This window comes from Scleropages formosus, chromosome 2 (genome assembly GCF_900964775.1).
Source record: "Scleropages formosus chromosome 2, fSclFor1.1, whole genome shotgun sequence".
Classification (NCBI taxonomy): domain Eukaryota; kingdom Metazoa; phylum Chordata; class Actinopteri; order Osteoglossiformes; family Osteoglossidae; genus Scleropages; species Scleropages formosus.
The window spans coordinates 33,374,124-33,392,924 of NC_041807.1; the positions used below are offsets into that span (position 1 = coordinate 33,374,124).

General features: G+C 49.8%; 1 protein-coding gene across 5 annotated transcripts in view; it reads left to right on the forward strand.

The window, feature by feature from the left end:
* LOC108940275 (serine/threonine-protein kinase WNK2) overlaps positions 1 to 18,801 on the forward strand; it is a 58,362-nt gene that overhangs the window by 20,320 nt on the left and 19,241 nt on the right. For all 5 annotated transcript variants that reach the window (XM_018762291.2, XM_018762294.2, XM_018762292.2 and 2 more), the window contains 11 exons: positions 255 to 412; positions 1,625 to 1,713; positions 2,029 to 2,248; positions 4,040 to 4,301; positions 5,170 to 5,285; positions 7,029 to 8,144; positions 15,549 to 15,719; positions 16,068 to 16,487; positions 16,949 to 17,224; positions 17,711 to 17,760; positions 17,988 to 18,150. In XM_018762291.2, the coding sequence (XP_018617807.2) occupies positions 255 to 412; positions 1,625 to 1,713; positions 2,029 to 2,248; positions 4,040 to 4,301; positions 5,170 to 5,285; positions 7,029 to 8,144; positions 15,549 to 15,719; positions 16,068 to 16,487; positions 16,949 to 17,224; positions 17,711 to 17,760; positions 17,988 to 18,150 (3,041 nt within the window). The remainder of the gene's footprint in view (positions 1 to 254; positions 413 to 1,624; positions 1,714 to 2,028; positions 2,249 to 4,039; positions 4,302 to 5,169; positions 5,286 to 7,028; positions 8,145 to 15,548; positions 15,720 to 16,067; positions 16,488 to 16,948; positions 17,225 to 17,710; positions 17,761 to 17,987; positions 18,151 to 18,801) is intronic.

Sequence of the window (18,801 nt, forward strand, 5' to 3'; positions counted from 1 at the left end):
TTTTTTTTTTTTTTTCCTCCTGTCTGCACTGCTTGCTCATATAGGTGATAATTAGAGGCACAAAAATATGAATGTATGATGCCATTATTATTCATTTTTTAATTCGGGTCATTGCCTGTGCACATCTCTGGAATAGTGTTATTGTCATGTGTGTTACGCTTTCTGAAATTTTCTGATGTATTTTTAGGAATGCTTCTGTTTGAGGACGGTGTGGTTCTTGTGATTCCAGCCTGTCGCGTTGTACCATTTCCCAGGCACGCCTGAGTTCATGGCTCCAGAGATGTACGAGGAGCACTACGACGAGTCAGTGGACGTCTACGCCTTTGGGATGTGCATGCTGGAGATGGCTACCTCGGAGTACCCGTACTCAGAGTGCCAGAATGCTGCCCAGATCTACCGCAAGGTCACCAGTGTAAGCGAAGATGTAGTCGCGATAGCATTCTTTCGTTTTACTCTGTCTTTCTCACTGTATCCGTAGTACAGTGTGGCTGGTACGGTTGCTCCAGTATTATATGTCTACAAAGGATAAAGGAGTTTGCTACTGCCTGTGCGTCTGTGTGAGTGTGGATGCAGATTTTGGCACTCGTCACTGTGGCGTCTCCTCTTCCACGTCAGCTGTGTTGAGCTCCTGGCACCAGTGCCCCGTTCATTTCAACGCATCTTACTGCGTTTGCTGATAGGGAATCTCTTCTAGCATATCAGTGTCCTCTGCAGCCTGTACTTTTACAAAATCCTCATGAACAAAAGCTGCAATTTATTCTTCTAAATGCTTTAACTGGGTCCATTTGTAGAATGAGGTATATTTTCATGCTTATGGCAAAGAATGCTTTTTGCACGACTTGGATCAGCACACTTAGGTACATTATGAATATTCTCTGCATGACTAAAATTAGTCTTACTTTAACAGTTCTGTGGTATGGGGGCTTTTGATTCCTTTCCCTCAGCTTTCAGATGTCTTATTTCGGAATTTTTGCAAGCTGCTTCCTTAGTCTGTTTGTCTCGTCATTGCACCCTTTCGTTGCCACATTTGTCCAGACAGCTCTTGTTCAGCGCTTTTTGTGAGCTTGTTGAGAAGAGCTTTTAATATAAATTGAATTGAACTGATTGATAAGTAACTTTGGTAAGTGGTTCATATCGATCATTTTCCAGTAGCCCTCCTCTTGTTCACGTGTATGTGAGTTGCATCTCGGGCCTGGTGTTATGGGCCAGTAGGTCTTTAAGGGGCTACCAAAGTGACCCCAGGCTGCAGAAATTGCTAGGCCAGGAAGAACCATTTGCAAGATGATGTCGGCTCGGGGATTAGAGGAGAAGCTCTGATCGGTGGGAGAAAGCGTAACACTTTACAGTCACCAGGCACGGGTATCGGTGCACGGGCAGAGAACAGCAATTACAAGGAAAAGAAAATGTGTTCAGGCTTCAGTGTGGATTGTTAGACTGGTGTCTCTGTGAAAAAAGACAGAAAGGTTGCAAATCACATTTGTACGGCCATGTGTAGGAGCAAGGAACGCACCGTGGTCAATGACCCTTGTGTCATTTTAGTGACCTTTTCGGTCCCCATCTTTCCTTGACTAGCTTGATGATTCATGCATGCTTCTGTGTATGTGTGTTTGTTTCCCGTTCTCAGGGGGTGAAGCCTGCAAGCTACAACAAGGTCACCGATCCCGAAATCAAGGAAATTATCGGCGAGTGCATCTGCCAAAAGAAGGAAGAGAGGTTCGTCACATGTCACACAGAGAACAAGGAGTCCCGTTGTCTTGCATGGACCCGCTGGGCTGCAGCTTGATGACAGCTTTGTGCATCTCAGATTTAGCCCGTGCCCTTGAACCTGTCAAGAGTGGGGAAAAACATGTTTGTGAAATGATTTATTATACAGAAAACAGCTGAGCTGTAATATAAACATTACCAGGAAATTCTCTGTCCCGACGCATCCAGCACATAATCATGACCGAACGCATGTTTTTTAAAATTTTGGTCTCTGTGACAGTGGTGACCACAATGCTTGACTTATGAAGTGACCCCTTCCTGTAGGTTTTCCATTAAGGACCTCCTCAACCACGCCTTTTTTGCCGAGGACACGGGGGTCCGGGTGGAGCTGGCGGAGGAGGACGATGGCAAGAAATCCTCCATCGCCCTCAAGCTGTGGGTAGAAGACCCAAAGAAGCTCAAGGGGAAGTACAAAGACAGCGGGGCCATCGAGTTCACCTTTGACCTGGAAAAGGAAATTCCTGAGGGTGTGGCACAGGAAATGGTTGGTGCAAAGATGCGGTTAACATTTTTTGTTCTGTTATGTGTGCTAAAGTCTGGTGAATTTAAAAATTAATTAATTTGTTTGTTTAATGGGGGTGGTTGTGCTGGTGTCTTTGCAATCAAAGTTACATGGAAGAACACCCACCTGCCCTACAGTTTTCCCTGAAGCCACACACACACACACACACACACACACACACACATACACTTATTCCAAATGCCCACACAGAAGTTACAGCCAAACCTGTTTTCTTAACACAATCAGGGTTTCCGTCTCTTGAAGACAGTGCTGTTAGAGACTGTTTAATTGTCCGTAATACATTTAACCCGTGATTCTTACCGTTCTCTCCCCCACTGTGTTGTGTTCACATGTCTGTACATGTTACGTAAGGGATAATAATAATGTTTTACTGCTCTTCTGAAAGAAACATCACCTCTTTGGGGAAGCGCTCTCTCTCAACTGGTTCATTCCTCCAGGTTTTGGACGATCCTCAAAAAGGAGATGGACCTGTGCAGACAGCCTCCTAATCGCTGTGATCAGGAGAGACACTGATAGTGCTTTTTTTGAATTTGTGGAATCCTTTGTTTGCTTCTTGGTCCACTTCAGATCAAGATAAATCACACGTTTCCACAGCGCGCGCCGTTTCCTCAGTCTGAATTACCCGTGAATCGCGTTAACGTTACTGAAAGCGGGTACGTTTCCTACGTGTTTCCTGCCTTGTGGTCACAGCGCGGGGTAGCTGCTGCTGTCGACGATGTCGTTGTCGTCGTCGTCGTTGAGAGTTGAACGGCATTCGGCCGTGAAGCAGAGGCCGAGATGGCACTGAGGCGAACGTCTCCGTCTTGGCCGCCACCTGAAAAGCAACGCAGGAATGCAGCGGGTGCATTCTTTGTGTGCCAAGAGCTGTGTCTGCGTGCGTTTCGCTGCAGCGCGGGGATTGGGACCTGTCAGGCCCCTACAGGCTGGTGGGGGGGCTTTCTCTCCGTCCACTGCCGTTCACCTCGACTGCCGCATTGCCGAGAAGACTATTTTTACCATAATTTCTGCTTGGGGTGGGGAGGGGCGGGATCGGGCTGCGTGTTGTCCTGATGTGCGGTGACAGTGAGACGCAGTCTCCGGAGAGCAGGCTGCCGTAGCCGGTACTTGTACGCTCCAGCCTCTCTCTGGATTTTTACTGTCCCATCTGGGCAGGAAAATTTGCCTGCTCTAATTGTGCGTTATGCAATAATTTGTGCGTGGCGAGTGGGGGAGGCTGCACTGCGACAGCCGCTCCGCTCCTAGGAGCCAAAGGTATTGATCAACTGGCGGGCCAGCGGTCAGACTTTTGTTGTGTCATTGGGCAGCTGGTGAAGGTCTCTGCCTTGCTGCTGAGCTCTTGGACCAGCTGCAGTCCGTTCACATAGCGGACCTGTAAAGTCGCACATTTTAAATTGGGCAGTGCTTAGGGGTGTAAATTAAAGTGGGTATCCCACTACAGAAGCTTTTTTAAAAGACTTTTTCTGCTACTTAGCTGACCCTTTTCTACAAAGAGGCTTAACAGTGTTTACCCGTTTAAACAGCTGGGTATCTGGAGCGAGTGGATTACTGGAGCAATTCAGATTAAATGGTATGCTCAAGGGTACCACAACAGGGCCCCTCCTTGACCTTTGCTTATTACCTTAAGGTCACAGATCTGTGTTCTTAGCCATTGTGCCGCATGCTTCCCAACAGGGGTGCGTTTGTGCGTCAGACATTGCGTTTCGTTGCTTTGCTGTTTGCGATGAGCCTCCCGTCTCTGTGCCTCCCCGGCAGGTGGAGTCGGGCTTCTTCCACGAAAGCGACGCCAAGATCGTGGGGAAGTCGATACGCGACCGCGTCTCGCTGATCAAGTGGAAGAGGGAGAGGACGGTCCCCATTCGGGATGGCGAGGAGCCGAGGGTTGTGGAGAAACCGGGGGGCCCGGATGGGGTTACGCTTCCCGGGTGTCCGGCTGCCCCGTCCGAACCCGAGGAGCCCGAGGCAGACCAGCACGTGCGGCAATGTGACCTGCCCGCCAGCGCCACCTCTGTCACATGTGAGGCACTGGTTCTCGCACACACCAAACCATTGAAAGCAGGCCGGGTGCCAGCTGTCAGGCGTGACTGATAGGACTGTCTTCTGGCCGGTCGGCCTGCATTTTCCTGCCCTGCTGTGGTTAACAAGGCGCCTGTGAGCGTGCAGCATGCCAGAGAGCACCAGTGAATAGCAGCAGTCCGCTACGTTTTCGACAAAATATGTCACTCGCATTTCAGTTTGTGGAACTGCAAGAAAGTGCCATTCCTTCTAAACATGCTGCTGGGGAGGAGGAGGAACACAACCACAAATGTACTTCAAAAATTTTTACCAGTTGGTTTACAGCTTTATTATAAAGTACATTATTTCCATCTTACTTCCCAAATTAGACAGAAAGTCTTGGCAGATTTTTTATTATTTGGGTCTAAAATCCATCCTGCTAGGGCCATGTTTTGCTCCCTATTTTCACCTCACCCTGGGCATGAGTCATGGTCAGTGGCAGCGTGCGACATCCGAGAGGAGTCATCTTCGGCAGAGCCGATACGAGCTCTGCATTATGCGCCCGCTGTGCAATGGGCCGGAGTCCGAGTCGCTGTGGGCCACGGGCCACAAAGGTCTTGACCGGTCAGAGATGTTACATACATGACACACACTTTTTTTTTTTTTAAAGCATCATATTCATAGGTTTAAAAACAAACCCATGGAATACTGGTGGAAATGAGATATGACACTGAATAGGATATGTTTAAATAGGTAGATCATTTGTTTTTCAGTTTCTGACTTTGAACACTTTCAGATGTAGATGTTTTAGCATTTTGGCATATCACTGTGTACTTTCTAGTGCAGATGGTGTGTCTGACAGGTTCTCACATGTTCCCTCATCCCTGCAGCTGATGGCACCTTTGACAGCGGCCTGGGGTCCACTGTCTATTCGGACTCCCACAGCAGCAAGCACAGCGTCCCCTATCAGTCCCTGCTGGACACCATCCCTGCAGCCACCCAGCAGGTCTGTAGCTATCAGTGCATCTCTCACTCTTGCTCTCACAATCTCTCCATCTCAGCTCACGCTCCGTGCCCATAAACGCCCACTCTCCTCATTCCTGCCCTGAGACGGTAAACAGGAGTGAATTCCTCTGGTTTTCACGCAACAGTCCAAACGTGGTGCTGTTTTCCGGCAGAGCTCTTAATCACGCCGTCTCCTCTCTGTGGACGTTGATTTATTTGCTGGTTGATTTATTCTGTGTGTTTTACCGGTGACCGAAGTTAAATGGTTTCCTTCTGTCCTGCGGCACGCTGCACTGCGCTGCGTGAGCAGCTCCGCTCTGGCTTTCCCTGCATCGTGCAGGAGCCTGTCTGCTTCGGCGGCTGCTGCCACTGCTCTGGGGCGTGGCACTGTGCTGCCGTGTTGGAGGGCTGCCTGAACACCAGACGTGGGAGTGCCTCCTTGATTGAGGCACTGAAGAGCAGCACCCGCCTCCCGCAGAATCTCCGCCCTCCAAAGTCCCCTCCGTGCTGCTGCAGGGCGCCCTCCCCTGGCTGCCGTTCTGTGAGCCCTGTGCCGAGGCCGCCAGCAAAAGAAGACGAACCTCCCATGGATGAGACAGGTGACGGTGACTACTGCAGCACTCTGAAACCCCTCCTCCTGCTGCATACCCCTGTGCCGCTGTGGGAGTCCCGGCGGCACAGTGACTCCTCCATGGAGCCCTCGGTCGCGCAGAACAGCACCGCCCCAGTGGCTAGCTGGGGAATAGCAGGGGAGCACTTGGAGCGTCGGCACTCGGACTTTGGTCACATGCTGAGCCCAACACCTGGGCCGCCATGCTGCCGCGCCTGCATCTCTCTCCATAGGCCACAGCGCCTCTGTGGCTGCACAGATGGCACGCCCACCTTGGCCAACAGAGGTGCCTTGGAGAGCGCTGAGCTCTCCCTACTGCACAAGTCACTGCAGCACATCATAGGCCCCAAGAGCCGGTCCGGCTCCCTGCCAGCCTACAGTGGGACAGAGAGGGCGACTCACCGTCTCACCTGCAGCCATGGGGAGGCAGCCACACGGCCGCACCCTCAGCTCCAGGACGAGAGCAGGGGCAGGCACAGGCACAGCGAGGAGGCTGTTCCACCACTCACGGTAGTGTGCGACATGAGTGGCCACGCAGCTGAGGTCGATCCAAGTGTTATGGTACGTCAGAGGAAGGGGGCTCAACATGCCCGCCTACCCTCCTGTCCCGTCATCCTGGCCGACACAGCGCTGATAGAGCGGCGGCACTCGCCTGCACTCCTCTTCTGTGCTCCTGAGCAGACTCTGCTCTCCTCTCCTGCTTTGCTCAGTGCTTTAAAAGGCGTGCGTTTTTTGCACTTGGACCCAAGCGAATCCCTCTGTCCCGTTAGGACAGGCTCTGCGTTGTGTCCCTTTCTTCCTCCAGCTGGTCCCTACGAGACGACTGTGCCAGGCCTACTGCAATTAACTTCTCTCCCACGTTCCCCTGAATGTCTTTCTGCTTCACTGACCGCCTCCTCACCGCTCACTCTGCTCCACAACATGAGCATGTAGACAGGACTCTGTCCGCTGTTTCTGTCTCTTCTCTGTTGGAAAAAAACACCCTTGACTTCAGCCTTCAATTTACCCTTTTATTGTCTCCATTACTCAGCAACTTTGCATTTTTTTTTTTTTGTAGCAAATGGTTGATAGTATTCCTGAAGTAAAACTGATTTTCTGCTAATAACCTGCTAATATGGGTCTATTGCCTTTCAGTCCAGCAAGCTGGTAGCTCCAACCCAGGCTTCATCAGGACCACCTCTGCTGGTTCATCAGTCCTACCAGCAGACTGGGCAGGCATTCCCAACTGCAATGAGCACCAGAGAGCCAAGCCAGCCAAATGCACAATCCTGTTCGGTTGCAGCATGCATTGCACAGCCAAATCAACTACTTGTGCAGACCTTCTCAGCTGCAGCATCTAGTGTACAACCAAGCCAGCCAACTGTGCAGACCTACTCAGCTGCAGCGTCCATTGCACAGCCAAGTCATCCAACTGCACAGACCTTCTCAGCTGCAGCATCAGTTGTACAGCCAAGCCAGCCAACTGCGCAGGTCTACCCAGTTCCAGCAACCATTGTACCAACATGCCAGTCAACAGTGCAGACCTGTTCAGCTGCAGAATCAATTTTACCACTAAGCCACTCAACATCACAGACCTTCCCAGCAGCAGCATCCATTGTGCAACCAAGCCAACCAACTGTGCCGACCTATTCACCTGCAGTATCAATTTGCCAGATAAACCTGGCACCTCCACATACTTACTCAGTTTCTACATGCATTCCACAACCAACCCAGCCAACTGTGCAAGCCTGCTTAGCTGTAGCATCTGTTGCACAGTCAAGCCAGCCAACTGTTCAGATGTATCCAGCTCCAGGATCAGTTGCAATGTCAAGCCAGCCACCTACTCAGATGTATCCAGCTCCAGCATCCCTTGCACAGTCAAGCAAGCCAACTGCTCAGACGTATCCAGCTCCAGAATCCATTGCACAGCCAAGCAAACCAACTGCTCAGACGTATCCAGCTCCAGCATCCATTGCAATGTCAAGCCAGCCAACTGCTCAGATGTATCCAGCTCCAGAATCCATTGCAATGCCAACCCATCCAATTACGCAGACCTATCCAGCCACATCATCCATTATACAGCCAAGTCACCCAGTGGCACAGACCTTTCCAGCTGTACCATCTGTTCCACAGCCAGTTCTGCCACGTGAACACACCTCAGCAACCACAGTATCAGCTGTGCAACATAGCCAACATATTGCCCAGCCGTTTCCAACTGCTGCGTCCACTATGCAGCACGTTGAGGTTCCACCTGTCCCACTTTGCCAGCAGGTAAGTGCATAATGCAAACTTCTGTTATACTGTCATTTGCAGGATATCCTCTGTAGAAGTTGAAAGTGTCTTCTAGTATGCATCCTTGTGCAACGCTTTGTCGTCAAAGCTTTGCTGAAAGTAAATAGGTGGTGACATACACTGAGAGACCATGCAGGTCTGTCTCTGGGTTGAGAAGTATTGGTTTGTCACTTAGGACACTGGTGGCTTCTTTGTAGAATGATCTCTGTAAAAACACAAGTAGGTATTCTGTTGGCTCTGAATGAACTTTATTCCCACTTTTTGTCTGGTGTTTTCCTTTCTTACGGTTCAAACACAATATCCACACCACACCTTTGCAGTCACAGGTGAATCTCTGATTCAGTGTTCTACCAAGTACCTCTTGGGGTGCCCTGGATTTAATGGACACAAACTCTTTACATATGAGATCAGACTTACTACAGAGAAAATAATACATAATAAAGCAGCCTTTAAATGCCAGAATTAACTTTGTGACAGTCTGTTAAAAGAGGTGACTTTGGTTGAGATGATCTGGTCTGATTGTTTCACAATGTATATAATTTCCTTCCTATCTGACTGTTAGGCAGAGGTGTTTAGAGTAGTTGAAAACAATACTCATATATTGTTACTTTTTTCAAAAAAAAAAAAAAAAAAAGTCAAGTAAAAGTACTTGTCCAAAAATTTACTTTAGTGAGAGTAAAGACGTCCATCCATCCATCTTCTGTCCCGCTTGTCCTAAAAGGGTCGCGGTGGCAGCAGGGAGAGCAGAGAGGCCCAGCCGCCCCTGTCCCCCGCAACTTCCTCCAGCTCAACCTGGGGGATCCCCAGCCGTTCCCAGGCCAACTGTGAGATATAATCCCTCCAGCGGGTCCTGGGCTGACCTTGGGGCCTTGTCCCAGTTGGCTGTGCCTGGTATACCTCCAAAGGGAGGCTTCCAGGGGGCATCCTTATCAGATGCCCAAACCACCTCAACTGGCTCCTCTCAATCTGAAGGAGTAGCGGCTCTACTCTGAGCTCCTCCCGGATGTCCGAACTCCTCACCCTGTCACGGAGAGTGAGTCCCAGCACCCTGTGGAGAAAACTCATTTCGGCCGCTTGTATCCGCGATCTTAGTCTTTCGGTCATCACCCAGAGTTGATGACCATAGGTGAGGGTAGGGACGTAGATCGACCGGCAAATGGAGAGCTTCGCCTTATGGCTCAGCTCCCCCTTCACCACTGCAGTCCGGTACAGCAACCGCATTACTGCTGCCGCTGCTCCCAGTCTATGGCCGATCTCACGCTCCCTTCTTCCCTCACTCGTGAACAAGACCCCAAGATACTTGAACTCCTCCACCTGGGGCAAAAACTCTCCCCTTACCTGGAGGGGGCATACCATCCTTTTCCGTGAGAGAACCATGGACTCAGACTTTGAGGTGCTGATCCTCATCCCCACCGCTTCCCGCTCGGCTGCAAACCGTTCCAGTGTGTGTTGGAGGCAACCCTGTGACGGTGCCAAAAGAACAACATCATCCGCAAAAAAGCAGAGACGTCACCTTCCGACTCCCACACAGAATGCCCTCCTGACCTCGACTGCGCCTTGATATCCTGTCCATGAAAATCAAACACGAGTGGAGACAAGGCACAACCTTGGCGGAGTCCAACACCCACACTGAACAGGCCTGACTTGATGCCGAGTATGCAGACACAGCTTTCGCTCCGTATGTACAAGGACCGAATGGCCCGCAGTAGTGGCCCCGGTACCCCATACTCCCGAAGCACCTCCCACAGAATTTCCTGGGGAACATGGTCATAGGCCTTCTCCAAGTCCACAAAACACATGTAGACTGGATTAGCAAATTCCCATGCCCCTTTAATGATCTGTGAGAGGGTAAAAAGCTGGTCCGCTGGTCCACTGTTCCACGGCCAGAGCAGAATCCGCATTGTTCCTCTTCAATCTGAGGTTCAACTATCGGCCGGAGCCTCCTCTCCAGCACCCCGGCATAGACTTTCCCAGAGAGGCTGAGAAGTGTGATGCCCCGATAGTTAGTACACACTCTCCCGTCCCCTTTCTTAAAGGTAGGGACCACCACCCCAGTTTGCCAATCCAAGGGCACTGTCGCTGAGGTCCATGCAACATTGCATAGGCGTGTCAACCATGACAGCCCTGCAACATCCAGGGCCTTAAGCATTTCCAGGCAGATCTCGTCCACCCCCGGTGCTTTGCCACTATGGAGCTTACCAACTACCTCAGTGACTTCCACCAGGGAAATGAGCTCTGACAGCCCAAAAGCCTCTGGCCCTGACTTCTGTAAGGGAGGCATATCACTCGGGTTTAAGAGTTCTTCAGAGTGCTCCTTCCACCTCCCGACAGTGTCCTCATCAGAGGTCAGAGTTTCTCCACCCCTGCTGAACACAGCTTGACCGAAGCTCCTCCGACCTCTCCTGAGCCACCAGATGGTTCTCCAGATCCTCTTTGAGGCCGACCGATAGTCATTTTCCATGGCCTCTCTAAACTCCTCCCATGCTCTGGATTTTTCTTCTGCAACCGCAGCCGCTGCTGCGTTTTTTGCCTTCCAGTACATCTCTGCTGAGTCAGAAGTCCCCAGAGTCAACCAGGCCCTAAAGGCCGCCTCCTTCGGCTTGACGGCTTCCCTCACCACCGGTGTCCAGCGGGTTCTTGGGTTGCCGCCCTGGCTGGCACCAACAAGCTTTTGGCCACAGCTGTGCCTGGCTGCTTCCACAATGGAGGTTTTGAACAGGGTCCATTCAGACTCCATGTCCCCTACTTCCTCCGGGACATGGGAGAAGCTCTCCCGGAGGTGTGAGTTAAAATCATTCCGGACAACGTCCTTTGACAGTCGTTCCCAGCACACCCTCATTAAACATCTGGACCTACTGGGTCTGTCCATCAGTTTTCCCCGCCATCTGATCCAACTCACCACCAGATGGTGGTCAGTTGACAGCTCAGCACCTCTCTTCACCCGAGTGTCCAAAACATGTGGCCTCAGGTCAAAAGAAACGACTACAAAGTCGATCATTGACCTTTGGCCCAAGGAGCTCTGATACCAAGTACACTTGTGATCATCCTTGTGTTCCAACATGGTGTTTGTTATGGACAAACCATGACTAGCACAGAAGTCCAATAACATTTCACCATTCTGGTTCAGATCGGGTAGGCCGTTCTTCCCAATCACCCCCCGCCAGGTTTCCCAGTCATTGCCAACGTGAGCATTCAAGTCCCCCAGCAGGACAATGGAGTCTGTAGGTGGGGCCCTGTCTAGGACCTCTCCCACCTTCTCCAAGAAGGCCGAATACTCTGAACTGCTGTTTGGTGCATAAGCACACACAACAGTCAAAGTTTTCCTCTCTGCGACCCTAAGTCCCATTGAGGCGACCCTCTTGTCCACCGGGGCAAACTCCAACTGTATGGCAGCCAGCTGGGGACTTGTGAGTATCCCCACACCTGCCCGGCGCCTCTCACCTTGTGCAACTCCTGAGTAGGAGAGGGACCACCCCTTATCGAGGAGTTTGGTTCCAGAGCCAACACTGTGAGTGGAGGTGAGCCCAACTATATCTAGTTGGTATATCTCAACCTCCCGCACCAGTTCCGGCTCCTTCCCCCCAAGTAAGGTGACATTCCACGTACCAAGAGCCAGTTTTCGTCGCGAGGGGCGGTGATGCCATGCGCCACCCCTCCCCCTCCCGCCGCCAGGTGAACATAGCACCGGACCCCCATGCTGGATCTTGCTGAGCCCAGCCGTGCTACGTGGGCTGCCTGGCCACCAGGCGCTCGCCTAGGACTGGCTCCAGGGGTAGGTCCTGGTGACCCTATTCCGGGCAGGGTAAACGTTCTTCTGTTTCCATTTTTCATGGAGGCTTTTGGATCGTGTTAGTCTGGATCTTCACTCCAGACCTGTTCGCCTTGGGAGGCCCTACCAGGAGCATAATGCTCCCGACGATATAGCTCTGGAGATCCCTAGATCACGCAAGCCCTTCCACCACGCCAAGGCCCCAATCCATGAAGGGGAGTAAATACGTATCAGGTCAAAAAAATACTCTGGTATCAGTTTCCTTTGATAAGGCACTGTATTAATAAAGTTTTCTAATGTTCTGAACCACTAGCAATGGTAACAGCTTCAATTTACCGTTTTAACTCATGGAAAAATATATTCTTGTGTCTCTTTAATTAATTAAATCTGCTGTGCCAACAAAATCAAATATCAGTTAGACTAAACAAATAAATTAAAAAAAAAAAAAAAGATCACTGTCCTCTAGGTATTATCAAACATTATTTTACATCTTTTCCTAAGGCACCTTACATTGTCAGGTTGGTATCCTAACCTATTTAAAATTTATTTATCTATATATGCAGCAGGGTATTTTTTACAAGAGAAGTTTAGGTGTGTAGTGTAGGTGGATGTGTAGCCAGCATATGTTGCAGGGTTATGGTGGCTGTTCAACTAGTATGCCTTTTAGGCTGGAAAACCCACACACAGCCAAACTGCTGGTTCCACTGGGATGTAGTGGAGGAAAAGTACAAAAGTTAAAAGCTGGGATGTCGTGTAGATTTTGTGTGGAGACGAGTATCTATACACAGACGCGACCCGGTAGCATATTGTGTGTGTTTTGGGTGGCACGGTGAAACAGTGAGTAGCGCTGCTGTCTCACAACACCTGGGTGGTGCGATAGGACATGGGTTCGATCCCCACTCAGTCTGTGTGAAGTTTACATGTTTTCCCCCGCTGCATGGGTTTCCCCCAGGTGCTCTGGTTTCCTCCCACAGTCCAAAGACATGCTGTTCAGATTCCCCCATAGACTGTGAGTAATAGAGAGAGAGTGTGTATGTGTTCCACTGATATATAGATGAGTGACCCATTGTAAGTAGTGTATCTAGCAGTGTAAGTCACCTTGGTGAATAAGGTGTGTGGGCTGATAACACTACATAGAGTTCATTGGAAGTTGCTTTGGAGAAACGCGTCTGCTAAATAAATAAATGTCAAAGAAAAGGGGGGGGGGGAACCCCGTTTACTATAAAATTAGAAACATTTGTTTTCAGTACTTGGAAGTTGCATTAAAAATTGCGTTACGGTACATGCCTAATTTCACAGAATAAGTATGCAAAGATTTTTTTAATATTTTTTATTTTTAATTTAAGAATAATTTTAAAGGTCTAATAAATGCTGTCAACAGCCTTTTTAATGTAGAAAAATGGTAGATAATTCAACAAAATAAAATTAACGTCCAAAAAATATAACTTGAGTACTGCCATTGCTGAGCATTACTTTCTCATTTACAAGGCATGTGCAGCTGCCAGTGCAGAACAGTAGAGCGGGGGGCAGCGCTGCCACCTCACAGCTCCTGGGCTGTTTGGGCAAAAGTTTCAATCCAGCTCAGTCTGTGTGACTTTGCATGTTCTCGTTTCTACATGAGTTTCCTCCCACACTCCAAAGTCAAGCAGTTCATGTGAATTGGACACTAAATTGCCCATAGTGTGTGAATGGGTGAGTGTGTGCTGTGTGCATGTGGCTACCCTGCAACGGACTGGTGTCTCATCCAGGATGGGCTCTGGACCACCGTGACCCTGACAAACATGAGAGGGTGACTGAGTGCAATTAGCATGTTAAGTAGCATATCTCTCACACACACACACACACACACACACACACACACACACACACACAGAGAAACCGCTTGTCCCAAATGGGGTCACGACGAGCAGGAGCCTACACAGAGCATAAGGCTGGAGGGGGAGGGGATGCACCCAGGACAGGACACCAGTCCGTTGCAAGGCACCCCAAGCAGGACTCGAACCCCAGACCCACCAGAGAGCAGGACCTGGCCGAACCCGCTGCACCACGCCACCCCCCAAGTAGCATATTAGCATTAACATATTGATAAATATTAACATACCTTAATATCAACATACCATATGTAGCACTGCTGTCCCACAGCACCTGAGTGGTATGAGAAAACGTGGGTTTGACCCCTGCTCAGTCTGTGTGGAGTTTGCATGTTCTCCCTGTGTCTGCGTGGGTTTCCTCCAAGTGCTCTGGTTTCCTCCCACACTCCAAAGACAGGCTGTTCAGGTTCCCATAGTGTATGAGTGACAGAGAGAGTGTGTTCCAATGATGTATGGATGAGTGACCCAATGTAAGTGGTGTATCTTGCAGTGTAAGTCACCACGGTGAATAATGTGTGTGGGCTGATAACACTACATAGAGTTCATTTTAAGTTGCTTTGGAGAAAAGCATCTGCCAGGTGAATAAATGTAAATGTGCCTTTGTGAACTTTCTGGAATGTGGCTTTACAGTTTACAGACAAATTTCATTGCAACTCTGTAGCAGCAGTAATAGGCAAACTGATACTTTCAGCATATTTATATGAGTGATTTCTTGAACCTGTAAAACTTTTTTTACAGCTCTCTTCAAACCTTTATTACTTACTTACTTACTATTTTAGGAGCGTGCCAGGATAGTTTATGCTGAAAGTGAATAAAATAGGAGTAAATCGCCACAAAACTCAGGTGAAAACAATAAAGCCCTGCTTAGCTCTTATAAAATTCAGTGCTCACAGTATGGAAAAGTGTCCTTAAAAATAAAAACTCTGCACTAACCTCATATTTGTGAGAGCCAAACTCTGATCGGTCTCATTGCGCAGAGAAATGTTAACCCTTTATGGTATTAATGCTCCACTCATGTCGTGTTGAGTGTACATGATATGCAGTACTCTAATAATTTGTGATCCACAGCAGTGGAACAGCATTGCCTTCTTCCACGCATGTCTTTGGATTGCAGAGACGTGGAGAGCGTGCAGTCACTGCGCACCCTGAGCCGGGTTCAAACCCACCTCTGAAAACGCAGTTCAGACACTACGTTGTACCAGCATTGCCCCCTTTTCGCACCGTGCTGTATTACTACTGTACTTAAGTGAAAGTAAAAGGTTTTGATGTGAAAAACTATTCTGAAAACTGCAGTTTGTCCAGAATTTCTACTTACCAGCGGGTGGTGGTGCGGTGGCTTGGACCGTGTCCTGCTCTCCGGTGGGTCTGGGGTTCGAGTCCCGCTTGGGGTGTCTTGCGATGGACTGGCGTCCCGTCCTGGGTGTGCCCCCTCTAGCCTTATGCCCTGTGTTGCCCACAACCCCGTACGGGACAAGTGGTTTCAGATGGTGTGTGTGTGTGTGTGTGTGTGTGTGTGTGTGTGTGTGTGTGTGTGTGTGTGTGGGGGGGTTTTGGCAGAATAAATGTAGCATGTTAATACCTAACTTGGCTGTTAAGTTCATGGTTATTGAAAGCAGTTTGTTTCTTCCTGTGGCATCGGGGCGGATGAAGTTGCCCAGTGACAGGATATGTATGGGCATGTTTTACTCATCTCTTTTATCATGACCCCTCCGCTTTCTCCTTCTCCCTTGCTACGTTCCATAGCTGTCCACAGGGCACAGCCTGTCCCAAACCAACATTGACAGACAGAACCTCCAGCAGAGCCTAAATCACCCTCCACCCTTCCAGCCGCCCCTGCGACCCTCCACCCATTCACCCTCTGTACTCCAACCCCTGCAGGTGTCCACAACGCTGCCGTTGACACACTTAGCACAGGTAACCCTCTCTGCTCTCTCTACAGCTCTGCTTTCTGCTGACTCATTGAATCCAGTTGACTGATCTGTGATTATACCATCACTTAATTTGCATGAAAATGACATCCTATTTAACATTTCTGTAACAGGACTGTATGGGCAGATAAATCCAAGTCTAGTGTTGGACTCTGCCAACGGCGCGCGTGTTTGGTTATGTAATGGGATTAGTGCTAGTTTGTGTTAATGAGCCAGTGTTCAGGAGATTATTCTGTACAGGCTTGCGGCATCTAAGTCTGCTCTCTCTCTCTCTCTCTCTCTCTCTCTCTCTCTCTCTCTCTCTCTCTCTCTCTCTCTCGCTCTCCCATTCCAGCTCCCTCCAAGATACCCTGTCAATCCAACAGGGACTCCTCTTGCTGGATGTGAACCTTTCTATCCTCCCACTGCTCCTCACCACCCTGGCTTTCCCAGCACCAGCGCCGCCCCCATGCCTGGCACCTACTTCTCCCCCAGCCAGAGTGTTCCTGCCCACCCCCCTGTCCCCTTGGCTCCCACTTCTTTGGTCCCTGGTCTGCCACCAGGGGGTGCCCCTCCACCCATTCCCCTGCTTGCGATGGCCATGCCTTGCCAGGTGCAGCAGCAGCCTATCTATGCCTGTGTCCCTCAGCGGGCTGTGGCCCCTGAGGCCCCACCCATGGGAACCACCCACATTCCACCCCTCCCCCTCATACCCAGCGTAATCCCACCCTCTGTACCTGAAAGAGCTCTGCCTGTTTCTGAGCTTCCTGGGCAGGTAACTACAGCTGCAGTGGTTCTTTTCTGAACTATAGGATCAGGAATCCAGCCTTTTACAGTGAACATCGATAAGTGTGTGTGCATAGTGACAGGTGGACTATAAATGCACGTCCATCTGAGTGCGCAGTCTTTACGGACTGGTTATATGCTGATTTGTGCTCTACTCGCATGTTTAAGAAGTGAACAAATTAGATCTCCGATTGACTTATTGTAGCAATCTCTGAGTGGCATAAAAAAAAAAATAGAAACCAAACTCACATCAGCCCACCAGTGCAAGCATGGTGAACCGCTGATCCAGCTGAGAGCCTGGACTACTGTGTGCCTGTCTGATCCCTGTGACACGGATAAGGATCCCCGAGTTGCACTGCCAATGATGAGCTGCATTGTATTGTTGAGGGAGTTCACTGGGTTTGTAATAGCATCCAATGTCCGTGTCCCTTTGGGTGCGTGTCTTCTCAGACAAGTGGACAGATTCCATGCAGCCACCCAACAGACCCCCCCGGCCATCCGAGCGTGCCGCAGGTACCAGCTCCTGTCCCCTGGGGCCAGGCTGCGGCCCCTTCGCCACCAGTGAAGAGTGCTGTGGATGCTGAGCCAGTTGCAGCTGCGGCAGAGCATAAACAGGCGGCGTTTGCGCAGTCCGCTGGCACCCAGACAGCAGCTGCCCTTGCCAACAGCCAGGCTCTGAGTCAGCAGCCCCACGTTGCCACAGCCCCAGGGGGCGTCAGTCAGGAGGTATGGCGACTGCACACGTGCAAACGGCCACATACCCGGTCATGCACAAACAAAACAGCATGCAGATTGTCTCGCACACACACGACAAACCACGCTGTCCCACACAGTCTCTCTCAGCCCAGTCACATACACACGCATTTTTGTTTTCGCTGCATGCAACCCACACTGACTCACTTTCATAGAATAAATGATTCCACCCTAGTAACACTTGAAAATATATGAAAATGAACGAGAAAGATAACGCTTTTTTTTTTTTTTTTTTTTTTTAAAGCTGACTAATTTTTTTTATGCATTTTGCCTTTGTGTTATGTCTATTTGCTGGTGTTATTCTTGCGGGGGGACTTTGTTCAGTAATATTCCCTCAGGGAATAGCAAAAGAAATACACACACATTCATCATAACGCACAGTCACACACAACCTTTTCCTTTCTCTGCACATCATAATCATTCTGAAATTTATTATTTTATCCCTTTTTTTTCCCCTAGGATTCTGTACCAGAAAAACAGGTGCCATTGCATAACTACAACTATGACAGGTACAGTATCTTACACATATAGTTTTTCCTCTCTTGACTCCCATGGCCAAGCACCAAAAAGGTGTATCAGAAATGACAGTGTATCATGAATATATTGATGATATTTGATGATGGGGCATGAAATGAACCCTGATTTTGAATTTCTAGGAGTGTGTAATTCAGCGTAAGGTATGACATTCAGACCGACTGCAGGAGATGGTCATTGAGGTGGTCCTCTCTCTTTGCAGCGTCAACTCGGACGCCACCTCGGGCATGGAGATGAGCGATGGCTGTGAGGGAATTTCTGGTGGCGGGAAGGCAGAGGGCAAGACACGGAAGCACCACCGGCGGTCCGCCCGTACTCGTTCGCGGCAGGAGCGCAGCAGCAAGCCCAAGCTGACCATGCTCAATGTGAGTCTGACCCCCATGGAGACCACTCCATCACCTCTGTGCTGAACCACTTGGGGAAAGGAAAGTCTCAAGAGTGGCTTCACACCCCTAAAGCAATGAACGTAGCAAAAACAATGAGTAGGTCCATCTGTTCATTGTCTGCTACAGGGTTAGACGGCCATGTTCTTGGAGTGAATCGGGTAAAAAGCTAGCTGACGGCAAGCGACCATATGTTCCAAATATCTATGTTGATGGTACTGGAAAGCCAATGGAATTGATTGGAACTAAGTATATAATCACCCTGATTTAACACAAGGAGTCAATGTGATAAGTCTGTACCATTTCCTATAAACTTCAAATTATTTCCATAATATGTCATCCAAAAGGGGGCGCAGTGGCGCAGCGGGTTTGGCTGGGTCCTGCTCTCTGGTGGGTCTGGGGTTCGAGTCCCGCTTGGGGTGCCTTGTGATGGACTGGTGTCCCGTCTTGGGTGCGTCCCCTCCCCCTCCAGCCTTGTGTTGCCGGGTTAGGCTCCGGTTCTCCACGACCCCACATGGGACAAGCGGTTTCAGACTCTCTGTGTGTGTGTGTGTGTGTGTGTGTGTGTGTGTGTGTGTGAGATTTGTCGTCCTGATTTCATCAGTGGCTTGATATTGAATGAGATGTCTGCAT